This window comes from Mustela nigripes, chromosome 11 (assembly GCF_022355385.1).
Source record: "Mustela nigripes isolate SB6536 chromosome 11, MUSNIG.SB6536, whole genome shotgun sequence".
NCBI lineage: Eukaryota > Metazoa > Chordata > Mammalia > Carnivora > Mustelidae > Mustela > Mustela nigripes.
This window is the reverse complement of record NC_081567.1, coordinates 17,162,268-17,189,197: the sequence shown is the minus strand read 5'-3', so window position 1 is coordinate 17,189,197 and position 26,930 is coordinate 17,162,268. Positions and strand designations below refer to the sequence as shown.

Sequence of the window (26,930 nt, the reverse complement as noted above, 5' to 3'; positions counted from 1 at the left end):
AATGTTGACAGCATATTCTACAGGCACGTTTGCTTTGAAAGTGGTCTTTTTAAAGTTCTAAGTTGCTCTTAGCCGATCTACAAACTTTGGGGCATGCCAAGTCCCATCGACCTCCTGGGGCCCAGTGGGTTATTTAGAAGCTAATACAGTCATGGAAACAAACCGTCACAGGCCACCAAGGGCAGCCTCAGAAAGAGCCTCTCCTGGAGGTCCTGCCATGAATAACAAGCTCGTCCAGGAGATGGTCTCTACCCTGGGCGGCTCTGTGCCAGGCTGAGACAACAGTTACACAGCAGAGGGACCGGAGGCCAGGGCTGGGCACAACTCCCAGAGGGGAAACACTAAAGAGGAGCAGTGTGAAACCACCGGCAGAGACAGGAGGGGCTGGGGGGGCTGTGGGGCTGGGGTGAGCACAGGTGCATCTGCAAGCACAAGGGTAAGTTGCTGGGGTTTCTGATGGTTTTGGCTAGCAAAACAGAAGTCAGGTTGGACTTAATTCAACTTTTCAATCATTCCCTGTGACACCATCTTGGGACAAAGAAACATCTCCGGACATTAATTTCCCGTTCCGTGAAAAAGAAGCAACTGGCGCTAACCCTCCCAGCTGCGGGACAGGTGAGGGAGGTAAGGAGTGTAGGCGAATACTGAAGGGCCAGGCAGGTAATGCGCATCTGACAAATGGAAGCTATTGTTGTCACCGACAAAATAACCCCAAAATGCCAAGAAGAAACCCCAGGCAGGCATGGCCAACAAAGGGCCACCCCAAGTCTTTCAACCCAGCTATGGCCCGGCCTCCCGTGGCCACTGACCGGAGGAGAGCTGCCGATCGGAGCTGCCGGAGCTGCCGGAGCTGCCGATCGCTAGCTGTCGGCCTGTTCTACATGAGTCCGCCTGCTCTGGAGCCGCTCCCGCGTCCTGCTTCCAAACACCCAAGAACAAAGAGCACATGGCAGGGAAGCCCAAGGCCATTTTCCCTAGCACACGTGCTGGCTGAAAAGACCTAAGGGAATATTCTAAGTGCTGGGCTTTTTATGTTTTTGTGGTTTTTTTTCTCTTCAAAGTTCTCCCTCTTTGCTCCCATTAGCTGCCCCCCACCAACAGCTCTCCAGAAGGCCCTGTCCAAAGGAGCCTCACCTTCTGCCTCCCCACAGGCCCTTTTTATTACGATTCTTTAGAAAAGTCTTCCCTGTGCAGAAGTGAGGAGAGACAGAGCCACAGGGAAGTGGCGGTAGAGAAATCATGTTCCAATAGCAAAGACGGCAATAACTAAGTATCAGCCCGATATTTTTTTAATGTTGGTTAAAGTGAGAAAATAAAAACCAGTTTACCTGACCCTGAAGTAACTATAAACTGCTGTAACCCCAGATAAACTTCTAAATTGTCCTGAAGAACTGGGAACTGAAAACAAAGAAACAAAGATTAAAAAAAAAAAAAAAAAAAAACATAAACGCAAATTTTAACAGCATTTTTAACATTAAAACATTATAAGTATCCATGGGGGGGTGGGCATCAGATAAAAGAAACTTCTCTGGGAACTTTTACAGGCAGCTAAGCAGAAGTGTCTCCATTCGGTGCCCTGCCCTCAACAACTTCTACAATTCACACCGCCAACTAACGGTTGGAGTAAGAAAGAAAACAACATTATCAGTTCCATACTCTTTTTCTAACAAAGCAGTGGATGCTGGGTAGGACTATCAGAACTGTCATGTTCCTAAAAGAGGACGTCAAACCCCAAATGGTCTAGACCTTCTAGAGCTCAGGGACAGGGCCTATCTATCTCCCTTCAATTCCAAGGGAAACTGTTCTGGAAAGAACTACCAGATATGCCTTATTAAAGTGCATAACAAAGTGAAAAGACAGGCCAAATTTTCTGGAAGTCAGATTCCCTTAGTCATTTAGTACACAGGACCTTCATAGCCAACGCTCTATCTTTTCTCTCTAAAGCTGCTAACACACCATTTAGATAAAAGATCAGACTTTTAATGTGACAGGTCCCTATGCAAGGTAGCTGGAAAACACAACACAAGCCCCCCAGCTCACCTCGCCCTTTGAAGGCTTAGGGAAATCTCCCCAAATAATAAGCATCACTTAGTGAATGAAAGCAGTCCTTATGCCCAAGAGCCTAGCACATAAACAGAGGCAGAGTGCTAGTGATGAGCTTTACAAAGGCTCACTTTCCAGCAACGTAATCTTTGTAAGTCCTCTACGGGGCCTGGCCATTTCTGAGTTACTGATGCAGGCCTGAAGGCAGGCATTAGGAAAACTGCTATTACAGCCAAGAGTTCAGGAAAGAAAAACAGTACTTTCGAAAGTTGATTTAAAAATATTTGGGGGAAATGTTAACATTTGTTAAACTTCAGGGTTAGTTATGGTAATTATTATGTTCTTTTAAAAATAAATAAGTAAAATTTTAAAATATATATATATATACACACACACACACGCACATATGTGTGTATATATATACTATACACACACACAAAAGTATCAGTGAGCAAAAAAGCTTACTACTCATGCTACATGTGCAGGGAAAAACCTTAGGCTCCTCATCCCCCTCCGAGAGGTGAGTTACCAGTGTTGAGAAGGCGTGCGTGGGAAGGAGCTCCATCACTTTGGCCACCACCTCCAAGCTCTGGCGCAGGTAGCGCTGCCACTCCGTCTGCTGCTGCGGGGGAAACAGAGAAGGATCAGCTCTCCTGGGAAGGCAGAGTCTTGACATCTCCCCTGCCCCTTCATCTGCAACCTCAAGTCCACTCTCACACAGAAAATCTTTTTTTTTTTTTTTTTTTTTTAAAGATTTTATTTTTTTTTTTTACAGAGAGAAATCACAAGCAGATGGAGAGACAGGCAGAGAGAGAGGGGGGGGGAAGCAGGCTCCCTGCTGAGCAGAGAGCCCGATGCGGGACTCGATCCCAGGACCCTGAGATCATGACCTGAGCCGAAGGCAGCGGCTTAACCCACTGAGCCACCCAGGCGCCCTCACACAGAAAATCTTGAAGAAATGGCAAATGATGGAACTGGGTTACTCAGTACTTGAAAAAGAACAACCTAGAGGGGCACCTGGGTGGCTCAGTGGATTAAGCCTCTGCCTTCAGCTCAGGTCATGATCTCAGGATCCTGGGATGGAGCCCCGCATCGGGCTCTCTGCTGGGTGGGGAGCCTGCTTCCCCCTCTCTGTCTGCCTGCCTCTCTGCCTACCTGTGATCTCTCTCTCTGTCAAATAAATAAATAAATAAATAATCTTTTTAAAAATTAAAAAAATAAAAAGATCAACCTAGAGTATTTTTTTTTAATCCAATGAATTAACGTCATAAAAAGCTATTTCCTCAGAAAGCACATGACCCACAGAGAATGGCCTAATTTTTCCCCTATGGTCAAAGGAATACAGACTTCAAAAAGCCACTTGTGAAGTGCTTGAGCCCCCCTTATGACACCCCAGCTATAGAAGTGTTCACGCATTCGTCACCTTCTGAGAAGGTAACCCTGACTACCTCCTGTCAGTACAACGGACCACATCAGTGCCACTCAAAGTATCGCCTGCAGGCAAGGCAGCATCTCTCGCAGGCTCTGTGGCCCACCCCCAAATCAAAGTCTGCTTACCAAGCTGTCCCAGTGATTCTCACCCCTGCTCAACCCCGAGAAGTACTGTGTGAAATCATACGGTTAACAAGACGTGAGGCTCACATTTACCACACACACACACACACACAATGTGCCAGGCATGTAGCCAGTCCCTCCAAAGCTACCTTCATGTACCTGTCGGACACGGTGCTCCCCTTTCGGGAGAGGAGCAAATTAAGGCCTAGACTTCCACCTCCTTGGGGTCCAGGGCCTTTGGGCTCCAAGTACAAGGCTCTTTCTAAACCAAACATGGCCACCCCTCAAGGTCTCACCATGCCACTGTCACTGTTATTTGGAAAGGCATATCAGTGACCTGAAAATTCTGAAGTGCATGGTGGGTAAGAAAAAGGAACAAGGGAATTGTGTCCTTCGACCCATATTCTTGGACGGGCACACCAGCATCAATAAAGTCAAGACTGACTTTAAGACACGGATTTACAGGGGCGCCTGGGTGGCTCAGTGGGTTAAGCCGCTGCCTTCTGCTCGGGTCATGATCTCAGGGTCCTGGGATCGAGCCCCACATCGGGCTCTCTGCTCAGCGGGGAGCCTGCTTCCTCCTCTCTCTCTGCCTGCCTCTCTGCCTGCTTGTGATCTCTGTCTGTCTAATAAATAAATAAAATCTTTAAAAAAAAAAAAGACATAGATTTACAAAATACACTCAGAAGAGACTTCCTTTCGTTCTAGGCTTGCCGTTTAAGTCGTGCTTTATTCCCACCTGCATCCAGCTGGCTTTTGTTTGTTGCCCAAAGTGGGGGGCAGAGGTGCGGAGGCGAGGCAGGGGAACGAGGAATCCAGAGCCCTTACTAAACCCCTTCTCACTGTGCATATGGCTTCTCGGCTTATATCTCTAGTCCATACAGATAAACATGCCGCCAACTTCCTTTTACAATTACGGAACCCCAAAAAACGAATAGGATATACAGCTGACCCTTGAACAACAGGGGTCTGAACTGCGCGGGTCCACTTATGTGGGATTTTTTTCAATAAACACAGTACGGTACTAGAAATTCATTTTCTCTTATGAATTTTTTTTTTTAAGATTTTATTTATTTATTTGACAGAGAGAGAGAGACAACAGGAGAGGAGATACAAACAGGGGAGGGAGAAGCAGCCTCCGCTGAGCAGGGAGCCTGATGCGGGGCTCGATCCCAGGACCCTGAGGTCACGACCTGAGCCGGAGGCAGCCACTTCATGACTGAGCCCCCCAGGCGCCCTTCTCTTACGATTTTCTTAGTAACATTTTCTTTGGTCTAGCTTACTTTATTGTAAGAATACAGTAAAATACAAAACACGTGTTAATCAACCATTTGTTTGTAAGACTTTCATTGAACAGTCAGGTTATCAGCAGTTAACTCTGGGGGAGTCCTAAGTTGTACTCAGATTTCTGACTATGCGTGTGGTCAGTGCCCCTAAGCCCCGCACTGCTCAAGGTCAGCTGGAAAGTTCGAAGGCACAAGTCAACCTGTGAGACTACTCTGGCCCCAGAGCAGCGAGCTTACAGGCTCCCAGTCTGTCTGGCCTCACGCCAGAAGCGACGGCGACTAAGGCCGGTGAGGACGCGCGGCTTACATCGTCATCCAGAGTCTCGTCATCCAGCTCCTCCAGCTGGGCCTGGTTGTATCTGAACTGGATTCGATTCAACACCTCCGTGAGCAAAAGGACTAGTGCGTCTTCGTACCTGCGTGGCAGAGAGAAATTCAACATCAGGTGACAGCGGGCTTTTAGCCTAGGTTTTTGAAACGGCCTCCTGCAAACGGCCTCCTGCACTCTGAGAAAGAAGGGCGTCCCTGCTGGGTCACCAGACACAAGTAGCACGTGAACCAGATTTAGTTTGTGGGTGGACAAGGGCGTGGGTCAGAGCGGAACGGCAGCAGGGCATTTCCTCGTGTCGCCATGTGCCGGGCATCTTCCTGATGCACTGACGGGTCCATCTGCACTGATGGATTGAAGGATCTTTTTTTTTTTTTTTTTTTTTAAAGTCAGCTCCGTGCCCAGCAGGGAGCTCAACGCAGGGCTCCATCTCATGGCCCTGAAATGAAGTTCCGAGCTGAGATCAAGAGTCGGGACGCTTAACCGACCGAGCCTCCCAGGTACCCCCCGACAGCCACTCTTCAAGTCTATCCTGCCTGATATTTGCCGTGCTACCCCAAATTTCTTTTGGTTACTGTCTGCATGGAAAAGCTCTTACTTCCAACCTATTTGTGTCTCTGAACTGAAGTGAGTCTCTCAGAGACATGCAGTTGGATCATGTTTTTCGTCCACTCCGCCGTCACTGCCTCTTAAACTAGCGAAGTTAATTCTGCACATTTAATGTCATTACGGCTAAGGAAGGGCCTCTGCCATGGTGCTACTTCTTCCCTCTAGGTCATGGCTTTCGGGCTTTCGTTGGACTCCTCCATGACCACCTTCTGTCATGTCACAGACACCCGTGTGCCACTTTCATTCCCTTGTCACTCCTTTCACCAGGCATTTGTGAGTCGTTTTCCCCATGGCTGCCCTGGGGATTATAGGTAATTATGTATAAATACCAAGTTATACTGATTTAATATAGGATTCAATAATTCAATCCTTTTAACATCTAAGAGAGATGGCTAGTAGTACTGGTCTATTTCTGATGAGGAAGCCAGAGTTAAAAGAAGTTAAGTAAACTAGCCAAGGTCACCAAGCTAGGTGATCTGAACCTGGGATTCTGTAACTCAACATCCTATGCTCTCCCCATAAACCACCAACAGTCTTTGGGCCTGCTCTAACCTCGTCTTTAGTTAGTTTTTAAGAACACTTAATACTTAAAGGAAGAACTAGAAAAAGCCTGGGGGAACCCTGCTCCTTTGACCTATATCTAAGAACTTCTCGAAGAAACACTCCAAGCTCCAGGCCTGGATATCTCCCATTTATGTTAAGAACCTACCCCTCAGAAGACACCAAGTCACCTGCAGCAGGTACACCAAAAGGGCCAACAAGCCACTAATTTTCAAGAACAAACCGGCTGCTAAATCCCTGTCTATCCCAGAACGTTTCAAAGATAAGTTTAGGGACTGCCCCTCCTCACAAAGCGGAGCATCCAGGCCAGGAACTCAGCACCACTCTATCCCACACTCTAGGCTGCTGGGGCTGTGAGCACATAAAGCACCCTGGTCCTCCACCTCGGGGAGCCTCCATGGCGTGGGCACTGCAGGAAGACCGAGCGGCAGAAGGAGCACAGGGACACCATTCTTCCTGTGGGCTCATCATCCTGGCTGTGTCGCCCCGGCCAACAATCACCCAGGAGTGATGAATGGTTCCACCTTCGGCTTCCCCATTCCTGGAACCAGCCTCACGCACAGCCAGCCTGCACCCCCTCCTCTGCAGAGTGAGCTCCAGCTCCATGGGGCCCCTCCTCTGAGCTCCTGTGGCAGCTGGGTGCTACCCTCTCCTCAGAGACCCGAGCTCCAGCTGCATGGGGTCCAGCCTTCCAATCTAGAGGTCAGTAACTCCGCCTCGTTCCCCTGGACCCTCAGCTCTAGCAGTGGGGCTGCTTCCTGTAGTTCTCATCCGCTTTACCTTGCTGTTTCCTTCTTGCTCTTCCAATCCTCCAACACCAGTTTCACCACTTTCCTACACTGAATCCTTAAAATAATTAAGTCTGGTTTCCATCTTCTTAACAGGTCTCTACCTAATAAACCATCTAAGCCCATGCAGGTGAGTTCCACACAAGCTAATCAGAGCTAAAAGGTATCCAGTGCCAAGATCAAATACAGTCCATCCAACCTAAGTCACAACCCCTGGCTGAGACTCTGTACAGAGGGTCTGCAGACTCCACTAGAGTCCTCCTAGAACAGTCACATTGCAGAGTCTGGTGGGCACAAGAGCTCATTTTTCCATTAAGACGAAAACACTGACCACCCCTCCTTCACAGTGTTTGCAAATGACTTAACCTAGGCTAGACAGGCAACTGAGCATGGCCCAGAAATGAATGCTGGTGGCGAAAATCACTAATAGCGTAGGCAGCATCTGTGGGAAAAATTGCCGATAGACTCAAAAATCCCATTTCAGAAGACTTCAGAGAAAAAGATAAGATCAAACACTTAAGCCTGGAGCTTATATGTGCCATTTGCTCAGACAAAAATTCCTAAAGTTAATTATAGAAATTTTATGCTATAAATTGCTATACTGAACCAAAACATTTTCACAATTTTGCTAGGAAAGAAAATCTACTTCAGACCAGAGGGCAGATGAAACCTGTCATCTACAAATTGTCTTGCTGAGCTAAAACAGAATTTAAAGACTTTGTATGCATAGGATAGATAACCTTAAATTAGACCTAAAACCCTACTGGCAATTAGCACCACTGGCACAAAAAAAGCTTATCACATAGAAAATTAAACCCAACTAGAAACCAGGCTAAAGCACACTTAGGTAGTACTTGCTCCCCCAAAGTGTCTGATGAGGGTAAGGAGAGCATATGGGGTGGCAGACTCTGGTTGTCTACCCAATACCCATTCTTGTTTTCTCCCTCAGTTAGACAATGGGCACTGAGGCCAACTGGAAGACTACATCTCCCAGCCTCGCTTGCAGACGGCAGTGGTTGGGGACATACTAAGAGAAGTCAGTGGGCAGAGCCTCTGGAAGAGGCATCTTTTGTCCAACATCTCCCCTTCTCATTTTTGCTATCTGAATCGTGGCGTGATGTCTGTAAATGCAGCATCCATCTCTGACCACAAAGTGACTGTGGAGACGGAAGCCATGCCCAAGGCTGGTAGAATAAACAGGTAAAAGGATCCAGAATACAAGTAAACATATAAAGAATGAGAAGGCACTGACCATTTATCAAGGGAAAGACAATCAACAGAAGCCAACCTAGAGATGCCAGCACATTGGAATTACCAAAGACTTTTAAGGCAGCTATTGTAAGCATCCTCCATAAGGTGTTTCAGATAGAAGGTGCTAGGGACTGAACTGGGTCTGCTTGAAATTATTATGTTGAAGCCCTAACACCCATGTAACTATACTTGGAGGTAAGGCCTATAAAACAGCCAGTGGTATTCTGTTCTGTGAGCTGATCAACAGAGTAGGTAAATGGTCACGAGAAAGAAACCTGGAACTTGAAGAATGAAGGACAAAAGAAAGAACTGGCACGTGTCTGGGGAAGTACCTCTTCTCTAGTATTTTCCAGACTCCTCCTCTCCCCCTAGGATCTTTAAAACGTTAATGATGGATGAAGGCAATAATAAAACATCTGATGGGGGTTTCCATGGATACAGATGTGAAATGTGGCAACCTCCATCAAAGAACGGAGGACAAATGATGTATGTGGCAGCAAGGCTCCTACATAACTTGCAGTGGTGAAATGCTAATGTGAAAAGCAAATAGGCTGTAATACGAGAGCAAGCTCTAGAAATCGCAAAGAGCTATTGTAAAACAATAAATACACTGAACAGGGAAACTAAATTTGTGTGAAACTAACAAGAGTCCCAAACTAAATGAAGCAAAAATGATAGGGCTGAAAGGAGACGCAGATAAACCCACAATCACACACAGAGTTCGCCTCTCTCCTGGTCACGGACAGAGCATGACAGGGGACACACAGAACCCCACCGCCAACCTGACCTAACTGACATCCACCAAACACCCCATCCAACAACAGCAGAATACACGCTCTTGTCAACCACACTCTGAACAATCACCAAGAAGATTGTCATAAAACAAACCTTAGCAAATTGAAGAGAACTGAAATCACATGAACTATGTCTGCAGATCATAGTAAACAGAAGATAGTAACAAGAAGATAGATGGGAAACCTCCAGATATTTGGAAGTAAAACAACAAAGAGAAAACCTCAAGAGAGATCAGAAAATCTCTTTGGCAAACAAGAAAAGGGACATAGGACAATCTGATGGGCGCGGCTAAAGCCGTAGTCAGAGGGCAATCTGCTGCACAGCGCGCTTGAACACGCAGTGGAGATAAACCGACAGGACCTGTGTGGCTGGAGCCACACATGTGATTCCTGAGCACCCCAACATCGGAGTTAAATAAAACAGCAGCAACTGCACAGGCGTTCCGTAAACGCCGAGCATAAGTACAAAGGAACAAAAAATGAATAAATACACAGGCAAGTAACAGACAAAAGTCCAAGCCAGGTGACTCCAAAGCCTGGGGCAGGACCCTAGACGGCTTTCTGGACTCAATGCAGGAACTGAGACGCCATTCACTTGCTCTCTGCGGCCGTCAACAGCACGGACAACAGCATGAATGCCTCCTCACAGGACCTAGAAAACTCCTGGAACCCTGACACAAACCTACTTATCACCTTTTATTAACTGTCTCAAAATGCCACGTGCCACAAAGGCACTTCCTTTTCGTTAAGCAGAAAAACCCACCCGGAAAGAGAGGGGAGCAGGCTTTCTCACGCTCAGCCGGTTTGTTTACAGTGCAGCCCAGTGTCACTCAGAAGCCCTGGCTGCTCTGGGGCCAGGACTTGCCAGTACTCTCACGACAAAGGGGACCACAGGACATGACTCAGTAACTCTGGGTTGCTTAACTCCCTTCAGGTTTCCTCATGTTCCTGTAAAAATGAGTTTCTACACAGGTGGCTACTCCCACCGTGACGAGCACCAAGAGAAGGGAGGGCGGGAGAGAGAAAGAAGAGAACCAGCCCTTCTCCACCGCCGGCAGCCGAGGCACGGAACGGAACGGAACGCGCTCCAGCTCACTTCCCTTTCTCAACAGCTTGTAAGCAGACACAACGCTCCCCGGAGCACAGCACAGGAAAAGGAGACTGAACCTCAGGCCTTCACAAACCACCACGTGAAAACGGCCAGTGTGGACCATGCACTCCAGCAGCAGCTCTGCTGGGCGGGCTGTGTTCCAGAGCACATTCCTCTGACAGTGGGACATGAGCCCCAGCAGCTCTGATCAAGAAACTCGGGAGCATTCTCACTGAGTGAGGAACATGCAGCACTCCAATCCCCAAGCTCCTAGGTCCAAAAATAAATCCATGTACATATGTGCTTCTAAATGGAGAGCCTACAAAGCCTAAAACACTTTGTTGTGATGAATGATGCAAAACCAACAGACCACAAGGGACAGGAACTGAGCGCGGTCTCTAACTCAACCACACCCACGTTTCCCATTTAAGACACCAAGAAACATTCTTGACTAGTTCCTGCAAGATCAGTTACTTCTGAAATTCCGGTTCACGCCACAAATGTGATTCCAAAAGCACCTCACCTTCTTTCAGATGAGTTTTATCAGCTGAAAAACATCTGATCGCACTTATGTGCTTTTTTAAAATGAGGGCTCTTTAAAAGAGCCAAGGCTCTTCATCAGCCCTTCTGCAGAACTGCACATGTCTGACATATCAGGGTCTCTTAGAACCTACAACAGTGGTTGCCACATTTCAAAACCTTCATCTAAGGACGTGAGTACACACCTGTACAAATGTATAGCGTAAGAGGTAACAGGAAAAATCCAGATATTAAAATTCAACTCTTTTCTCTGTGCCCCTCAGGGGACTACCTTATACACTGTCTTTGGAGCCGCAAGCTAGACCACTAGGCAGTGTCTGATCAACAAACAGTTCCCCGGGAGATGGTTACTATTCAATATACTATTCGAAAACCACAGACCAGCTTTGAAGGGTTGGGGTTTTTTTGTTTGTTTTTTCAAGGGCATAAAAGTGTTCTAAGTGTACGTTTAAAAAAAAAGTCATTAAAAATTAGAAAGCCTCACTTAGGATGACGATCGAATGATCAATGAGAAAAATCCCTAATGTTTAAAGCGGTCAGGCTTCATCCCCGACAACTGGGACATCAGAAGACAGACGCGTGGGCAGGCGGAGGGCTCTATCACTTAACTTCACGGTCACCAGCGTGGCTAAAGGGCAGCAATGTCTTCTGCTACTTATTATCACAGTTGTGGCCATCACTGTGATCAATGACTGAGTGCCAAAAATAGGCTAACTACTGGCCCAGGCACTTTATATACACATGATTTCCTTGAAACCTAACCATCCTGCAAGAGACGTCAGTACGTGCATTTTGCAACAGGAAATGTGATCAGCATATAACCTGACCAAAAGTAACACTGCTCCCATGAAGCAGAAAAGGAATTTAAATTCTAAACCAGCGCTCTTTCTGTTGGTACAAAAATGTGCACAAGTGCGTATTCAATACTAATAATCTGCTAGCACATATTTTCTCAATGAAACCATATTCTCCACACCCAAAACACATTTGTACTGTGCTTTAAAAAGCGCCTGCATATTAATCATTTCCTCAGTTTACTCTTCCAACAAGCCTGAGAGATGAGAAGTATCTACCACTAAATACAGCAAGATCAGGCACAGTCCCAGAACCAAAGAGTACAACCATTCAGCATACAAAATAGAGAATAAGGCAGATGTACCTTTTCTTTGAGAATCTCATTCAAAAACACTATTACTGAGAGTTGGCAAATTCACCAAAACAGGATCTAGTATTGTGTCACGAAGTCTCAGATACATGAGTGTGCTACCCATAAAACACATCTGACCTGACACCACAGCAACATGGAAGCTGTTGTGCAATCACAAAAATAACGGTTTGGGAACAAAAGTGCAAACGGTTAAACTTGGAATATGAATATTCTGTTCAGAATTTTTAAAAACTCGTAAAACCGCAGCAATACCAAGGGTTTTAGAGGGTCAGACTGACCTCTTCTCGGGTGGGGGTTCGCCTTACCACCTCCGTCCAGCACACTTCTGGGGAAAGGCTGGTCATATCCTACCACTAAGCACGGATGCCATGGACTGAGCAAGTGTTCATAATGCACCAAGCGTTCTCGATACATTAGCTCATTATTTCATTTCTGAAATAAGTAACTATAGTGTACAGGAACTACACTTTCTGCCTGTAAGAAAAATGCGGAGAAAGGGGAACCCTCCTAAACTGCTAGAGGGAATGCAAGCTGGTGCAGCCACTCTGGAAAACAGTGTGGAGATTCCTTAAGAAACTAAAAATAGAGCTTCCCTATGACCCTGCAATTGCACTACTGGGTATTTACCCTAAAGATACATGTGTAGTGATCCAAAGGAGCATGTGCACCCGAATGTTTGTAACAGCAATGATTTGCGGTGTGTGTGTACACAAACACACACACACACACACACACACACACACACACACACAATGGAATACTCTGCAACCATCAAAAGATGAAGTCTTGCCATTTGCAATGATGTGGATAGAACTAGAAGGTCGTACGCTGACCAAAATAAGTCCATCAGATGAAGACCATTATCGTATGCTCTCCCTGATAGGAGGACCTTGAGAGGGAGGGCGGAGGGTCGGGGGGGCAGGGAAGGAAAAAACGAAACGAGACGGGATCGGGAGAGAGACAGACCGTGAAGAGATTCTTAGCCTCACAAAACAAACTGAGGGTTGCTGGGGGGCGGGGGAGGGACAGGGTGGCGGCTGATGGACACTGGGGAGGGCACGTGAAATGGTGGGTGCTGGTGAGCACGCAAGCCTGACGACTCACAGTCCTGTACCTCTGGGGCAAATAATACATCATATGTTAATAAAAATAATTAATAAAAAAAAAGAAAAATGATCTTGAGAAACACCCGAAGGGAAAAACATTTCCCCATTTACTCTTTTTAAAAAATGCAATAAAAAGTACAAAAGTAACTTTTGCCGGACTGCGGGTTATAGATGGCTCTTCTTTTTATTTTCCTCTTTTCCTAGTTTTTAAAAATATTTATTTTTCACAAGCCTTTATTATTTTATTTAGGAAATTTTCAAACATATACAAAATGACCACAAATATAACGAACCCTAAGTTAGCATTAATAAAGGTCACCATTGATTATCAACACTCGGCCAACCCACTTTTCCCTCTCTCCTCCGTGGATTACTTTAAAGCAAATCACAGATGTCTTATCATTTCATCCAATAAATATTTCAGTTTTTCATCTCTAAAATAAGGGCCATTTAAAAACAAACCCATGAGAACACTGCCACACCTAAAACATTAATAATACAAATTACTTTTTTAATCAGAAAAAAATATTTTAAGAAAATAAGATATTTAAAGGTGAAAAAAAATATAAAACGCACAATGACATAACTACCTAACCAGTTTCCGTGACCCAGTCTCACTGAAAAGGTCTTGCTGCACGGCTGCCCCTGCAGGCCACAAGAAAAACTGGCAAAACTGTCTATTTCTAGTTACCAGCGTTTCTGGGGTTTACCTGTTGAGAACAGCCTCCTTGTCTCCCAGACGGCTTTTAATTTTACTTGTCAGATAGTCCAAAAAGAGCGTCCAGATATCCAAGCAAGAGAAGTAACCTTCATGAGTAGGCTATGATGCAAAAGAAATCCAGACAATGAAATTACTTAATGCAACTGCTTCTCAGAAACACACCCACCGTGCTTATTTCCACCAGAACGGTGCGACCAGAAGCCCAGATTCCCTCCACTTCCTTGTAACCACAACTGGTATATTTTACTTTATTTAAAGACTTCATTTATTTATTTGAAGAGAGAGACACAGCGAGAGAGGGAACACAAGCAGGGGGAGTGGGAGAGGGAGAAGCAGGCTGCCCGCTGAGCAGGAAGCCCAGTGCAAGGCTCAATCTCAGGACCCTGGGATCATGACCTGAGCCACCAGGTGCCCCACAACTGGCATATTTTAGATGGTCTTCAAGACTGAGCCCTAGTGATCCTAACAAGACAAGGGTGTCATAAACACATCATTAGGGAGAGACTATGCAGGACAAACTGAATTACAAAATAAGCCGAGTAGATGCCAATCTTTAAATGTGAGACTGACTGGGGTAGGGGTGGCTCTCACAGATCATCTAATTCAAATCTGTTTTAGAGAAAAAGAAACTGAAATCCAGAGTCATTTTATTGAAGGTCAGGGGTAGAAGCAGGTCCCTTTACCCCTAGCCAATGCTCATAACTGATCGTATGCATACGGCAGTGGTTTTGGGAAAAGTTACCACACACCTACAAAAGCAAACAAGTCAAGCAGATAAAGACAATTATCATACGGCTTCACTTATGTGCAGCACATCAAGAACAGCATGGAGGACATTAGGAGAAGGAAAGGGAAGGAAGGGGCGGGGGGATCGGAGTGGGAGACGGACCGTGAGACTATGAACTCCAGGAAACAAATCGAGGGTTGCAGAGGGCAAGAGGGTGGGGGAACGGGTTAGCCCAGTGATGGGTATTAAGGAGCGCATGTATTGCATGGAACACTGGGTATTATACGCAAACAGTGAGTCATGGAACACTACACCAAAAACTAATGAAGGACTGTATGATGACTAACATAATTAAAAAAAACAAAAAAAAAAAACCCAGTGGCTCCAAAGGTGCCAAGTTTACACATCCGAAGGTTAGGAAAGTAACATTTGCAGTCTTCCTACAGAACAGACTGAAAATGAGCTTCATTCTGACCCTCAGGTGTTATGTCCTCTGCAGAAGGAGCGGCGCCCACCAGGCTCATAGCCATCTCTGACCAGGTGTTGATAAAGACAAAGTCAGGAGGGAAGAAAAGAGTGAGTCTCTGCAGGGTCCTCATGCTCCGATTTCTTAAGAGCCCTAAGATTCTACTTCATGCAAAAATCCACTATGTTCTCCACAACCTAGTCCTTCTCACACATACTCATTTCAACCTGTGACCCCCAATCCCTTCTATAGCCACTCAAATTCTTGCTACCTCCAAGAGCTCTTTTGTTTTATTCGTGATTACTTCACTGAGCCCCATGTCTGCCGGCAGGATCAGACAGGAAAAGAAGTAATACCATCATCTTCCAGGATCCGTTTCCTTCCATTTCAGATCTACAAGGAAATCCAGAGGCTTACAAGGGCGTAGGTGGGATTTACGCATTGGGTGGTAGCATGAGATGGAAGTTCTGTACCCAGGCTGAGTCCAAGACAGAAAAACTAACTTTTTCGGGTGCAGACGCAGGCAGAGTCCAATCTCACAACCCACAGTATCTCCCTGGAACTGGAATGCACAGCTTAATAAGGACCACTGACAGGGCCGTCCTCAGAAGACAAAATGACCATTTCCTGTCTCCACTTCATCCTCTGCAAAAGCCAGGATGTCCACAACACCAAAGGAGCCAGAAGAACAAGGGGAGAAAACAATAAGCCAGGTGGAAGTAGTATGGGCGGCTTGCAGACAGGAGATGGAATCCTTCCTAGCTGCGGCTCGCTGAGCTTCCTAGGGTCGCACGCAGTTGTCCCTCCTTGATCTGAAAACACCCATCTCCCCCTCCACAGAACATAACTGATCATATGCATACGGAAGTGCTTTTGGGAAAAGTTACCACACAAACCCAAGGTTTATGGTTATGTCAATTATTATATTATATATTACATATATAAAATATATTATATATATATATATATATAAAATATACTACAATTATACACATCCTCCCCCTGCCTCTGAATTGAGGATTTACCATGTGGCTCAAGACCAGAAAAGAGGGTGGGCAGGTACACCCTCAGTAGGACCTGAAACATGTCCCCACCTGGAGGCCCCACTGTGAGCCCTCGTGCGCTGCGCATAATCTCACCTCTGACAACTGCTGTGGGTACAGATGGTTAAGCACATAAAGATAACAGGCTGGCTGCACTTTTAGAGTCCTCCAATGTTTCAGAACCCTCACAGACCCATTTTAAAAATCTATCTAGGGGCACCTGGGTGGCTCAGAGGGTTAAGTCTCTGCCTTTGGCTCAGGTCATGGCCCTAAGGTCCTGGGATCGAGCCCCACATCGAGCTCTCTGCTCAGCGGGAGCCTGCTTCCTCCTCTATTTCTGCCTGCTGCTCTGCCTACTTGTGATGTCTGTCTGTCAAATAAATAAATAAAATCTTTTTAAAAAAAAAAAAAAGGTATCTGTACTCAGATTTATTTTTCACACTCCAGGGCTGACTGATCACTAAAGAGCCTGAGAAGTTCCTTCAAGAATTTAGCGACGCCTCCCTTCTCCAAGCATGTCACAGCGCATTGGTCTTTCTGATCACCACAGCCCCAGGAAGCGGACAGGTGTTTTTCTTCTTCCCATTTTACAGATGAAGAAACAAAGGCTCAGAAGCAAAGTCACCTACCCAAGGTGACAAGATAAGGAACAGAAAGAGAACTAGGATGTGGAACTTAAGCCTCCTGGCCCCGAGCCCTGTCCCCGGTGCCACACATCCCCAGGCCCTGTTGTACGAACGACAGGCAGGTACGGCTGGCAGGTGGCAAAATGCAAGACCGAGAAGGACCTGGTGACAATGCGGTAAGAGATGGAGCAGGAAGACGGGCATCAGAAACTTCTAGGGCCACCTCAGCGAGCAGAGCGATGGTGGAGGCCAACGCCCGCCGCGGCTGGAGGCAGCACACGGGACACTTCGGTGAAAAACGATGTAGGAAAAGAAACAAGAGAGAGGAAAGAGTTAACGAAAGATACAAATACCTCCTTTGTCTCATTATTATTCTTTCAGTGTGCAGTAACCAGCAGTAAAATTTCTTACGGATTCTTTACCCAACACGGGGCTCCCGGAACTCACAACCCTGAGATGAAGCGTCGGAGGCTCTACTGCTGAGCCAGCCAGGCACCCCCTAGGAAACACTTGAGGACACTCACGAGCCTCCTGACAAGAGGAAAGAATGTGTTCCCACTCCACAGATAATTATGATAAATTAAGATCACACTGTTAATGAACAGATGAGAACTTAAAGCTCTATCTTGAGAGCACGTCACTTCCGACTCTTAAATCTTATCCCAAAGAACTGCCCCGCTCCCACCAGCTCCTGACCCTGGAGTGCACTCGGCCAGCTTCTTCCACTCTGCCTCTGCAGGCAAGGGCAGCCCAGCCGGCAGTGAACCGCACAGATCACCTTCCAGCTTCCTGCTCTTCTGCCCAATGCTCAAATCTGCTTCTGCCGGGACCCCCAAGGACACTGACTCCCACAGCCTGGGAGCCTCCGCCCAGAAAGGAAGGTCCTCATACAGGCAGCTGAGAGAGAACGAGGGAGCTCACCGGACAGTGACCTCAGTCAATGCAGGAAGAAAAAAGCCTGTTGTTTGCTTCAGGACCATCGCCATTTCTCTTCCCAGTATACAAAAATGACACACATAAATAACATAATACCACTAGGAGTTCAACAGAAAACGAACACATGGGATTCTCGAGAGGGGACCGCGGGTGATGAACACTGGGACAGACTGTGAAGGTGCCCACCACAGTCCATCTCCTTAGGTGACGAAACTAAATCTAAGGAAATTAAGAACACTGGTCCAAGGACACAGACCTCGTAGAAATAACGAGAGCTCAAACACAGAACTGTTGTTGGGTTCAGGTCCAAAGAAGCAGGAGTAAGAGCTGCATACTTTAAAAATGCTATTAGGGGCACCTGGCTGGCTCAGTGGGTTAAGCCTCTGCCTTCGGCTCAGGTCATGATCTCAAGGTCTGGGATCGAGCCCCACGTTGGGCTCCATGCTCAGTGGGGAGCCTGCTTCTTCTCCCTCTGACCCTCCCCCTGCTCATGCACACACACTCTCTCTTTCTGCCAATAAATAAATAAAATCTTAAAAAAAAAAACCAAAACCACACTTTTATTTAGCTTTTTTCTATACTGCGTGTAATAGGCAGATAGAAAACTTCACACACAGAGCAGAAGAGCAAAACATTTTATTCCATTTTCCCAAATAAACCCCTTCTTCCTGACCTCTGCACTGGCTCCTCGTCTTGTTCATCTGCCACACTCACTCTAAGGTGTCTGTCTACCAAATCCTTTCTTCCCGGCCCCCCGGATGCATCTCTCTGGATCCGCCGCAAACTGTTCCCACCTTGCATGCTTCGGGCTGCCTCCTCCCCTCCCCGTCTCGCCGGCTTCTCCTTTCCTTCTCAGGCCTGGAGAGCTCAGCGGGCTGCCCCTCCGTCCTAGCTCTGCGCCCACCTGCCCCTCCGTCCTAGCTCTGCGCCCACCTGCCCCTCTACCAGACATCGTGACACATCCTCAACCCAGATTCTCCCCCACGTGCACCCTCCCCACTGCTCCCAGGAACAGGTCACCCTTACCCACTGGGGGTGCTTCATTTTACATGCCCCGGGGAAACTTGGCTCACCGCTGTACCCTCAACCACACACACACACCCCTCCCAGCCTAGGCCCATGTCTCTATTTCAGCCTCATTTAAGCTACAACAACATTAGTGGTTTGAACTACCAAAACGGGGGTGCCTGAGTGGCTCAGTCAGTAAGGGTCTGCCTTCGGCTCAGGTCATGATCCCAGGGTCCTGGGATCGAGCCCCACATGGGGCTCCCTGCTCAACAGGAAGCCTGCTTCTCCCTCTCCCACTCCCCCGGCTTATATTCTCTCTCTCGCCGTTTCTCTCTGTCAAATAAATAAACAAAATCTTAAAAAAGAAAATAAAAAAATAAACTACCCAAACCGTCTACTTATAAAATCACATGCCCTCACTGACCCAGCAATGTCATCACCAGGACACACCGGCAGAAAGAGCTTCATGGAGAAGGACGCCCAAAAGCATGCATGAGAAGGTCCACAGCAACACCACTCGTGAACACCAAAAACCCCAAAGCAGCCCCCATCAGCTGTGGAATGCACTTGCAGATAATGACTTACTATAAAGCAATGAGGGCGAAATACGGCCCCACACAACACAGGCGATCTCACCAGCGGACACTGACTGTCAAGGCCAGACAGAACAAATACATACTGGATACTTCCGTTTACAAAAGAGCTCGAACAGGCACAGCGCATCTGGGACATGAAGGCCGAGGTGGATACACGTAGGGAGAGGTGAGGGGAAGTGACTGGGACAGGACACGGGCAGGGGCGGGGCTGGCTGGCAGTAATGTTCCATTTCTTGATTGAGGTGGGGGTGACATGGATTTGTTTGTTGGGGAAAATTCATCAAGCTGTCCATGTATGATCTCTGCACTTCTCTGTGTGTGACACTTCTAGAAAAAGACCGTATTCTAGGGACACTCACAAAAGGATGAGCTCTGAGTGAGGTAAAGAACTGCTGAATCGCTACAGTGTACACTTGAAACTAATTAACGCTGTGCACTAAGTCTACAGGAATTAAGAAATAAATCACACATACACACACACGTACACACGCACGTGCACATGCAGGACAGGGTATGACAGAAATGTCTGCAGCCCAACTGGCTACACAAGTCTATGAAGTGACTGTACGATTACAATGGGTGAATTTCGTTAAGATGTAAATTTTACTTCAATAAAGCTTTAAAAATACACACACACACACACACACCTATATATATAAAAAGACACTGGGTCACAAAATGTAAACTCAGTGAAGGCACGGACTTTGCTTGCGAGGGTTCTATGTCTAACCCCCGATACACAAGACAAGCTTGAAAAGTACCTGTTGAATGGGGGCAAAAATCGGATCCACCAAAACTTCACTCTTAAGAGCTTCACCACTTGTAATCTCCTTGTAGAAAGTTTTAGTGACAGTTACAGAACTAAAGGCCCTAATTTCAGACTATCTGCATCTTTTGCTTCTCCAGCAAAACGTGGTTAAGAATACAGACTCTAGGAGTTCAGACCTGACCCCACCACTTACTGATCGTACGACCCTGAGCAAGTTACTCTTTGTGCCTCGGTTTCTTTATCTGGAAGGTGGAGACAGTTAGTAACACCCACCTCAAAGCATTGTTAAAAAGGATACATGTGTCAATCTTCACAAGGTAAACATCATATAAATGTTTGAGAAATAAAGAAGCTCTTTCCCCTGAAAGCAAGAGTAGACTTTGGGGGGGGGGGGCAGGATGAGCAGTTCTGGTGTTTTACCTGATGAAACGTGTACTTGAACAAAAGCGTCAAGAACTCCACCACGGGGAACTGGGAGTAGGACTCGATTCTTCGCAGGTGGACACTCACAAAGAGCCTCAGGAAGTCCGTGAACTTCTCAACGTAGCTACGTGAGACAGGAAAACGAACGGTGACAATTGGAACCCAGCCACCCCCTCAGAAGAAAATTCAAGTTCAATCCAAATTTCTTTCAGTACAAAACTATACAGATTTAAAATATATTTTCAGTTAAAAATATAAAGGCCTGCAACAATTACCTACAGGTCAGGCAACCCTTCATTCCATTACCACCTGCAACATAGCAGAAAAGCAACTTTAATCCTCAGACACTATCCATTAAGGCATCCTATAAACTAGCGCTCTCACAGTTTCTAAACCTTCAGGTTATGGCCCAATTCAAGTGAAAGGAAACGGTACTAAAAAGTCGATGGACAGAGCGTGTGCATCATTTTACTGTGGCAAGTCTGGAGGCTGGCTGGCTTTGCTAGGAGGCCAAAATATTAAAATGGACGCGCTAAGAACAAAAGCAAAGTAAGACTAGACCAAAGGCATGGCGGCCAGGTGATGTACATTCAGGCTGACAACCCAATGCTTGCTCCTGCCCCCGCCCTCTGCTCCCAGCGGCTAACTAAACACAAGTCCGTCCCGGTCCACTCTGGAAGCAAAACTAAGGGAGGCGGGCTGCCCGAGCTGGACAGGCCTCGGGGACAACCGAGTCTGGTGCCTCATGGGGCAGAGGCGGCCCAGGAAGGTACAGTGTCCCGCCCGAGGTTGCTGAGCCAGCTCACGGCAGAGTGGGACCCCATCCACTCCCACGCCAGTGCTCTTCCCTTTCACAGCACAGGGACTCCCCCGTTCACGTGTATTCAGTGTCCTTGCCCAGAGGAGTGCGGGTCACAGCCGTGAGGATAGAGACTGCTGCTACTGAACGCACAGCACACCTCACTCTCACGTTTCAGAAACTGTCACTGTAAGCCCCCCGACACCAAAAGGTGATGAGAAAATGAGATGGACGTACCTCCATAAATCTTATGTCAGAGACCAATAAGCAAAGATAAAGGTTCACTACAGGCCTTAGTGAAAGATTAATTATTGGCCACTGGCAATTCTGACACTCCTCACTGCAAAAACCTTTTTTTCCTTTTTTTTTTTTTAAAGCAAGGATTATGCAATAATAAAGGCGGGAGAGCAGAAGACTCCTCCTCGGAAGAGCAAATCGGCCCATAAATCCAACGTCCCCTGCCGCACTGTTCCTGGGACCCAGCACCCTACAGGCGGGCCACCCGCCCATCTGACCTCCGCACCGCTGCTAGGAGCTAACCCGTGATGTGTAAGCTTCTTTGCAGCTTAAAAAAACAAAAACGAAAACCATTCATTTGCTCGTCAGGAGAAAGGCTGTCTCTACGGATCACGGGACCAAGGCCATGGAGCACAGTCAGGCACCCGAACCAACAGTTCTCAGAGTCAGGGGCGAGGAGCCGTCTCTCCGTGCCTTGGTCCGTGCACTCTCCTGTCTCGCTCTCCTTGTCACGGCCGCCTTCTGCCGTGGCTGTCCAGAGCCGTTACCGGCAGACGCTCGATTCCCGGCTACCCGTCAAGTAAAGGGAAGTCTTGGGGAAAGGGCGCACTGCCTCGATTTTAACCTCCAGCCCCATTTGTGATGCGTACAGACCAGGGCCGTTGGGAAGCCGACACTCTAGGTTTACTTCATCTCATTCTCCCCCCCTTGCCCACCTTCTGGTACAGCTCATGAGCAGTGGCAAGTTAGAAACAGACGCCAGGGCAGAAGAGAAGCAGAGGCCTTGGGTCGGAAGCTCCTGAACAGCTGAGAACGGACATGGCTGTTTAGAACTAGCGCTCAGGGGCCCAAGCGCCGGGGAGCAAGCCCACGGTACTGCTCAGGGCACCGTTCTGCTTCCGGGCACCTCTCAGCTTTCTCAGGGTTAAGAAGAAGCACAGGATTAAAACATAAAACCAAAAGCACAGAGTTACGCATAAAAAAGCGTGACACTGACAACCTGGGACCACATTTCTCTGCCTGATGCAAGCCATCAAGAACATTGTGCTACAAGTAAAACTCAAAGCATCAGGATACCTGGCGGCTGGTGTGGGCAGCTGGACTTTCTGTTAACATATGAAAATACAGCCTTTCTCAACCAAAGCTAGAAAGGATATAAAATTGTGTGTTTGCTTACTGATGCCTTTGCATTCACAGAAAAAGCAATTATGAAATAATGAGAAATAAAATCTACATATCACCATACGGGATCATGAGCTCTTTTGTGATTATACAAAGAAAATTTCACACAAAGCTTGTTTACAGGGAACCAAACCAAAAGAACGTTATGAATCCACGTTTTTAACTTTAGAAAACCCTTAATAAAATTGCTAAATTTAAAAAGCACTAAGGTGGTCTTTAAGCACTTGACTTTATATTCTGCTATTTACTCTAAGAAAAAGGAAAATGCCTTAACTCTGTGTAGGTTAAGAACAAAATACAAGCCCAAGAAAATGGATTAAAATACGAACAACATTCGCTGCCTGGCAATCTATAAATATTTTCTAACTCAATACGATTTATCCACCTGGATGTTTCTGAACAGTCGATATGATGCTTTTAATATAAGTTTCCAATTTCCCCTCTTTCTGGTACACAGTGGTAGCGTCGCATTATTGAAAGCTGTGGGACAGACCAGTGACATCACCCAGAGGACGACGCCTCAGGGCGCCGTGAGGGATGATCTTCTGGAGTACTTCGGAAAGAGAAGCAAGGTCGTTTCCGGCTCCACTCAAGGGGAGGGAAGGAAGAGACCCAGTGTGTGCTGCGTTAACACGCGCCCTCAGTCACACCCTCTCTGTGGACGCGAGTGTGCCACCTGCGGGAAGCTCCCAGTGACACTTTTCCTCTCTGCACCGCACGATTTCACTCGGGGGAAGTCCAATAGCAAAACTGCTGGGCCACATCAAGTGAAAGGGGGGGGTCAGCGCTCCTGTACCTCCACGGCCTCCTCTCACGGTCCTGGCTACGCACGAGCAGCAGACTTGGCTCCTGCGCCACCTGAGACCTGCAGGCGAAGCGTGAGGACAGGGCGGGGCGGGGGTGCGGAAGGGAAGAGAGGAGGCAGAGGGGAAGAGACAACGCGCCTACACGGTTCGCAGTCACCAGTCACCTTCCCGGCTCGTCTCAGCCCCCTAGCCACCCTAGCCCTTCCGGCTGAGCTCAGACTTACTGGCGGACACCTACCTGTCCGTTCCTCGTCAGGAGCCCCACACTCTGAAACCAAAGAGGATTACAGACACTATGCAGCACAGCATGACAAAGAGTCACGGCCCTTCTGAGGACACGGCCGGCTCCACACTTGTTTTCATTACCTCTCATCAAGTTCTTCCAGCCTGCTCTTCACTGTGTGAGCATTGTTATCCTTGGTGATTTTCTGCAGGAGGTAGAAAGTCTGCTGGAACATACGTAGTAAATACTCCTCGAATTCCATAGGCACACAGTTCTTGGACATGAGTTCATTGATGCAAGACATGGCCAGGACCCCAAGCCGGCCGCGTTCCTGACCCAACACACAGTTCTGGCTGCTGCCGTTAACTGACGCCATCTTTCTGGCCCGGATGTCACAGCCAAAGCGCGCAAAGTGGAAGATGGTGGTTAGGAGGGATGGGGTGATGCTGGCAGACAGAGGAATCCAACTGAAGAGATGGGCCAGGCACTCCAAGGCCAGGGAACAGATATACTCACTCTCCGCATCAAGGATGGGGATTGGCTGATTCAACAGTTTGGCTGAACTAGGACTCTGCAACAGGTTACTCAGTAAGTCACCTGGAAATACAAAGAGCTCTTAACATACACACTATCGAGTTTCTTACAAACCAATTTACCTACAACAGAGAGAAAGCAAAAGCTATCTTTCGCTAAGCTCCATATTAAAGAGATCCATAAAAATGTAAAATAAAGCTACTCTTACTTCCCAGGGCTCAGTGAATTTTTCCTTTGGAAAATATATTTTTCATGAAAACATATAATTTGTTTATAAGCAGAATTCATCACAGTTCTTTTTTATTAAGTTATCAGTGTAGGGCACCTGAATGGCTCAGTCAGTTAAGCGTCTGCCTTCAGCTCAGGTCACGATCCCAGGGTTCTGGGCTCCCTGCTCAGTGGGGAGCACTCTCCCCTTCCGACTCCCCCTGCTTGTGTTCCCCCTCTTGCTGAGCCTCTCCCTGTCAGATTAATTAATTAAGGAATAAAGAAGAAATGTACGTGGCCCAAAAACCCCACATACACGAAGGAGAAAAGTGCACATTCAGACTTCCCCACAGCACACAAGAAGCCAGACAGCAGTGGTACCGTGTGCACAAGTGCTGGGGCAGGAATAACTTAACCCAAAGCTCTCCTTTGAGTACAAAGGAAGAGGGCAATCTTCTCAAACACAGAAACTCAAATAATATATTGCCCACAAAGTCTTCTTTCTTTTTTAAAGATTTTATTTACTCATGGGTGTGGGCGGGGGGGTGGGGGAGCAGAGGAAGCAGCAGAATCCCCACTGAGCGGGGAGTGGGATCAGGATTTGAGCCAAAGGCAGACACTTAACCAACTGGGCCACCTAGGCCCCCCACCCCCACCCCACAAACTCTTCTTAAGCAGGACAGTGAATAGGGAAACCAGGCAAATAAAGCAATAAACAGAAACGAAGAATTAAGGAACGGAGCAGCTATGGCCAGGGACCAGAGCAAGCACAGAACCAAGTACAGAATGCAGACTAAACATGCGCAGGAAATCCCAGAGGGTGTGCTAGCTCACTCGTCTTTCACAAGCAAGAAGTCTCAAAATATATGGGCTAGAATTAAAACATGGAGTAAGAAACTGGGGTTTTCATGTTCTTTTTCTTAATCCTAGAGATACCTTTTACAAACTAATATTCCTTGTGGAAAAGCTATTCCGTTCATTTTAAAACTTCCCGTTAAATTCAAGTGAAACTACAATTTGTTTTTATTAAAAATAAAATGGAGAGCATCTGGCTGGCTCAGTCAGAAGAGTATGGGACTCTTGATCTCGGGGTCATGAGTTCAAGCCTCATGTTGGGTATAGAGATTACTTCAAAATAAAATCTCTAAAATTTAAAAAAAAAAAAATGGATATGATGCCACTTTGTCTTTGTATTTAGCTTACTCTCTCTTAACTACGTATAGAGAGGCACCTGGAATGGTGTTCTTTCTGGACGGTGGAATACTGGCTACATTTATACACTGTATTTTGTGCTTTGCAGCAGCAGTTCTCAAACATTTTGGCCCTAGAACCCCTTTAGACTCTTAAAACTTACTGAGGCTGCCAAAGAACTCTTCTTCATGCAGGTGATTTCTGTTGACATTCATCACATAGAAATTAAAACTGAAGTTTTTGAATACTTCAAATTTTTAAATTTCCACTTAAACACATTACATGGTAGCATAAAATATTCTTAAATGAAGAAAATGCATTTTGCCGCCAAAAAAATAAGTGGGAAGAGTAGCACTGTTTGTACATTTTTGGAAATCTCTGTAATGTCTGTCTAGCTTAAAAGCAGACAGACTCTCTCTTCTGCTTCAATCTGTTGCAATCTGCTGTTTTTGCTGAAGTGTATGAAGACAACAGCTTCATGCAGATATGAAACGGCCACGGACGGAAGCGCTTCTGTGGCCTTCCCAGGTGACTGCAGCTGTTCCTTAACATGATATAAAAATTCTACTAGTAGTCATCGCTTAAAGGTTAATTGCAATGTGGGATCTGAATGAGTTTTATTCAGTATACTCACGAGAGAAGGAGCAAAAATGACAAACGACGTCCTAGTATTTTTATGGACATGTATTTGACCTTTGGGACCCCTTAAAGGGCTTGAGGGACCTCTGGGGCCCCCAGATCTATTGCGAACTCCTGCCTTACATGATGAACACTAACAGATTAGTTAACTTTTCTCAGCTTCATATCCTCGGCCATTAAAATGAGGATTTGCGATTTATTAATAAGGGGTTTAATTTCTACCATTAAAAGTAAATTAGAAAGCTGTCCCCTAGCATCTTATGAGGTGTTCCTGGCTTCTGTTCTGAAAGAGCTACATTTTTTTTTAAAGATTTTATTTATTTATTTATTTATTTATTTGAGAGGAAGAGACAAAGTGAATCCTCAAGCAAACTCCCCACTGGGCACAGAAGAGCCCACATGGGCTCAATCCCACAGCCCATGAAATCCCAACCTGAGCCGAGTCAGACACATAGCCGACGAAGCCCCCACGTGCCCTGACGGAGCTGATTTAATACTGGATGAGACTCATCATGATCTCAGCTACCCACGCAGATAATCAGAGAACCTGGTTTCAAAGAATAATGCAAGACGGATGTTCAGTATAATCTGCACATATGTACCAAGTTTGTTATGAGATTAATAAAGTCATCTTTATTTTTTTTTTTAAAGATTTTATTTATTTATTTGACAGAGAGAT

General features: G+C 46.6%; 1 protein-coding gene across 3 annotated transcripts in view; it reads right to left on the bottom strand.

The window, feature by feature from the left end:
• Positions 1–26,930, bottom strand: part of XPO6 (exportin 6) — a 98,486-nt gene that overhangs the window by 25,383 nt on the left and 46,173 nt on the right. For 2 of the 3 annotated variants that reach the window (XM_059415065.1, XM_059415063.1), the window contains exons 7-12: positions 23,824–24,277; positions 20,431–20,557; positions 13,829–13,938; positions 5,191–5,299; positions 2,573–2,665; positions 1,329–1,398 (exon numbers count right to left, since the gene is read on the bottom strand). In XM_059415065.1, coding sequence (XP_059271048.1) covers positions 1,329–1,398; positions 2,573–2,665; positions 5,191–5,299; positions 13,829–13,938; positions 20,431–20,557; positions 23,824–24,277 — 963 coding nt within the window. The remainder of the gene's footprint in view (positions 1–1,328; positions 1,399–2,572; positions 2,666–5,190; positions 5,300–13,828; positions 13,939–20,430; positions 20,558–23,823; positions 24,278–26,930) is intronic. The other variant, XM_059415064.1, reaches the window with a different exon arrangement.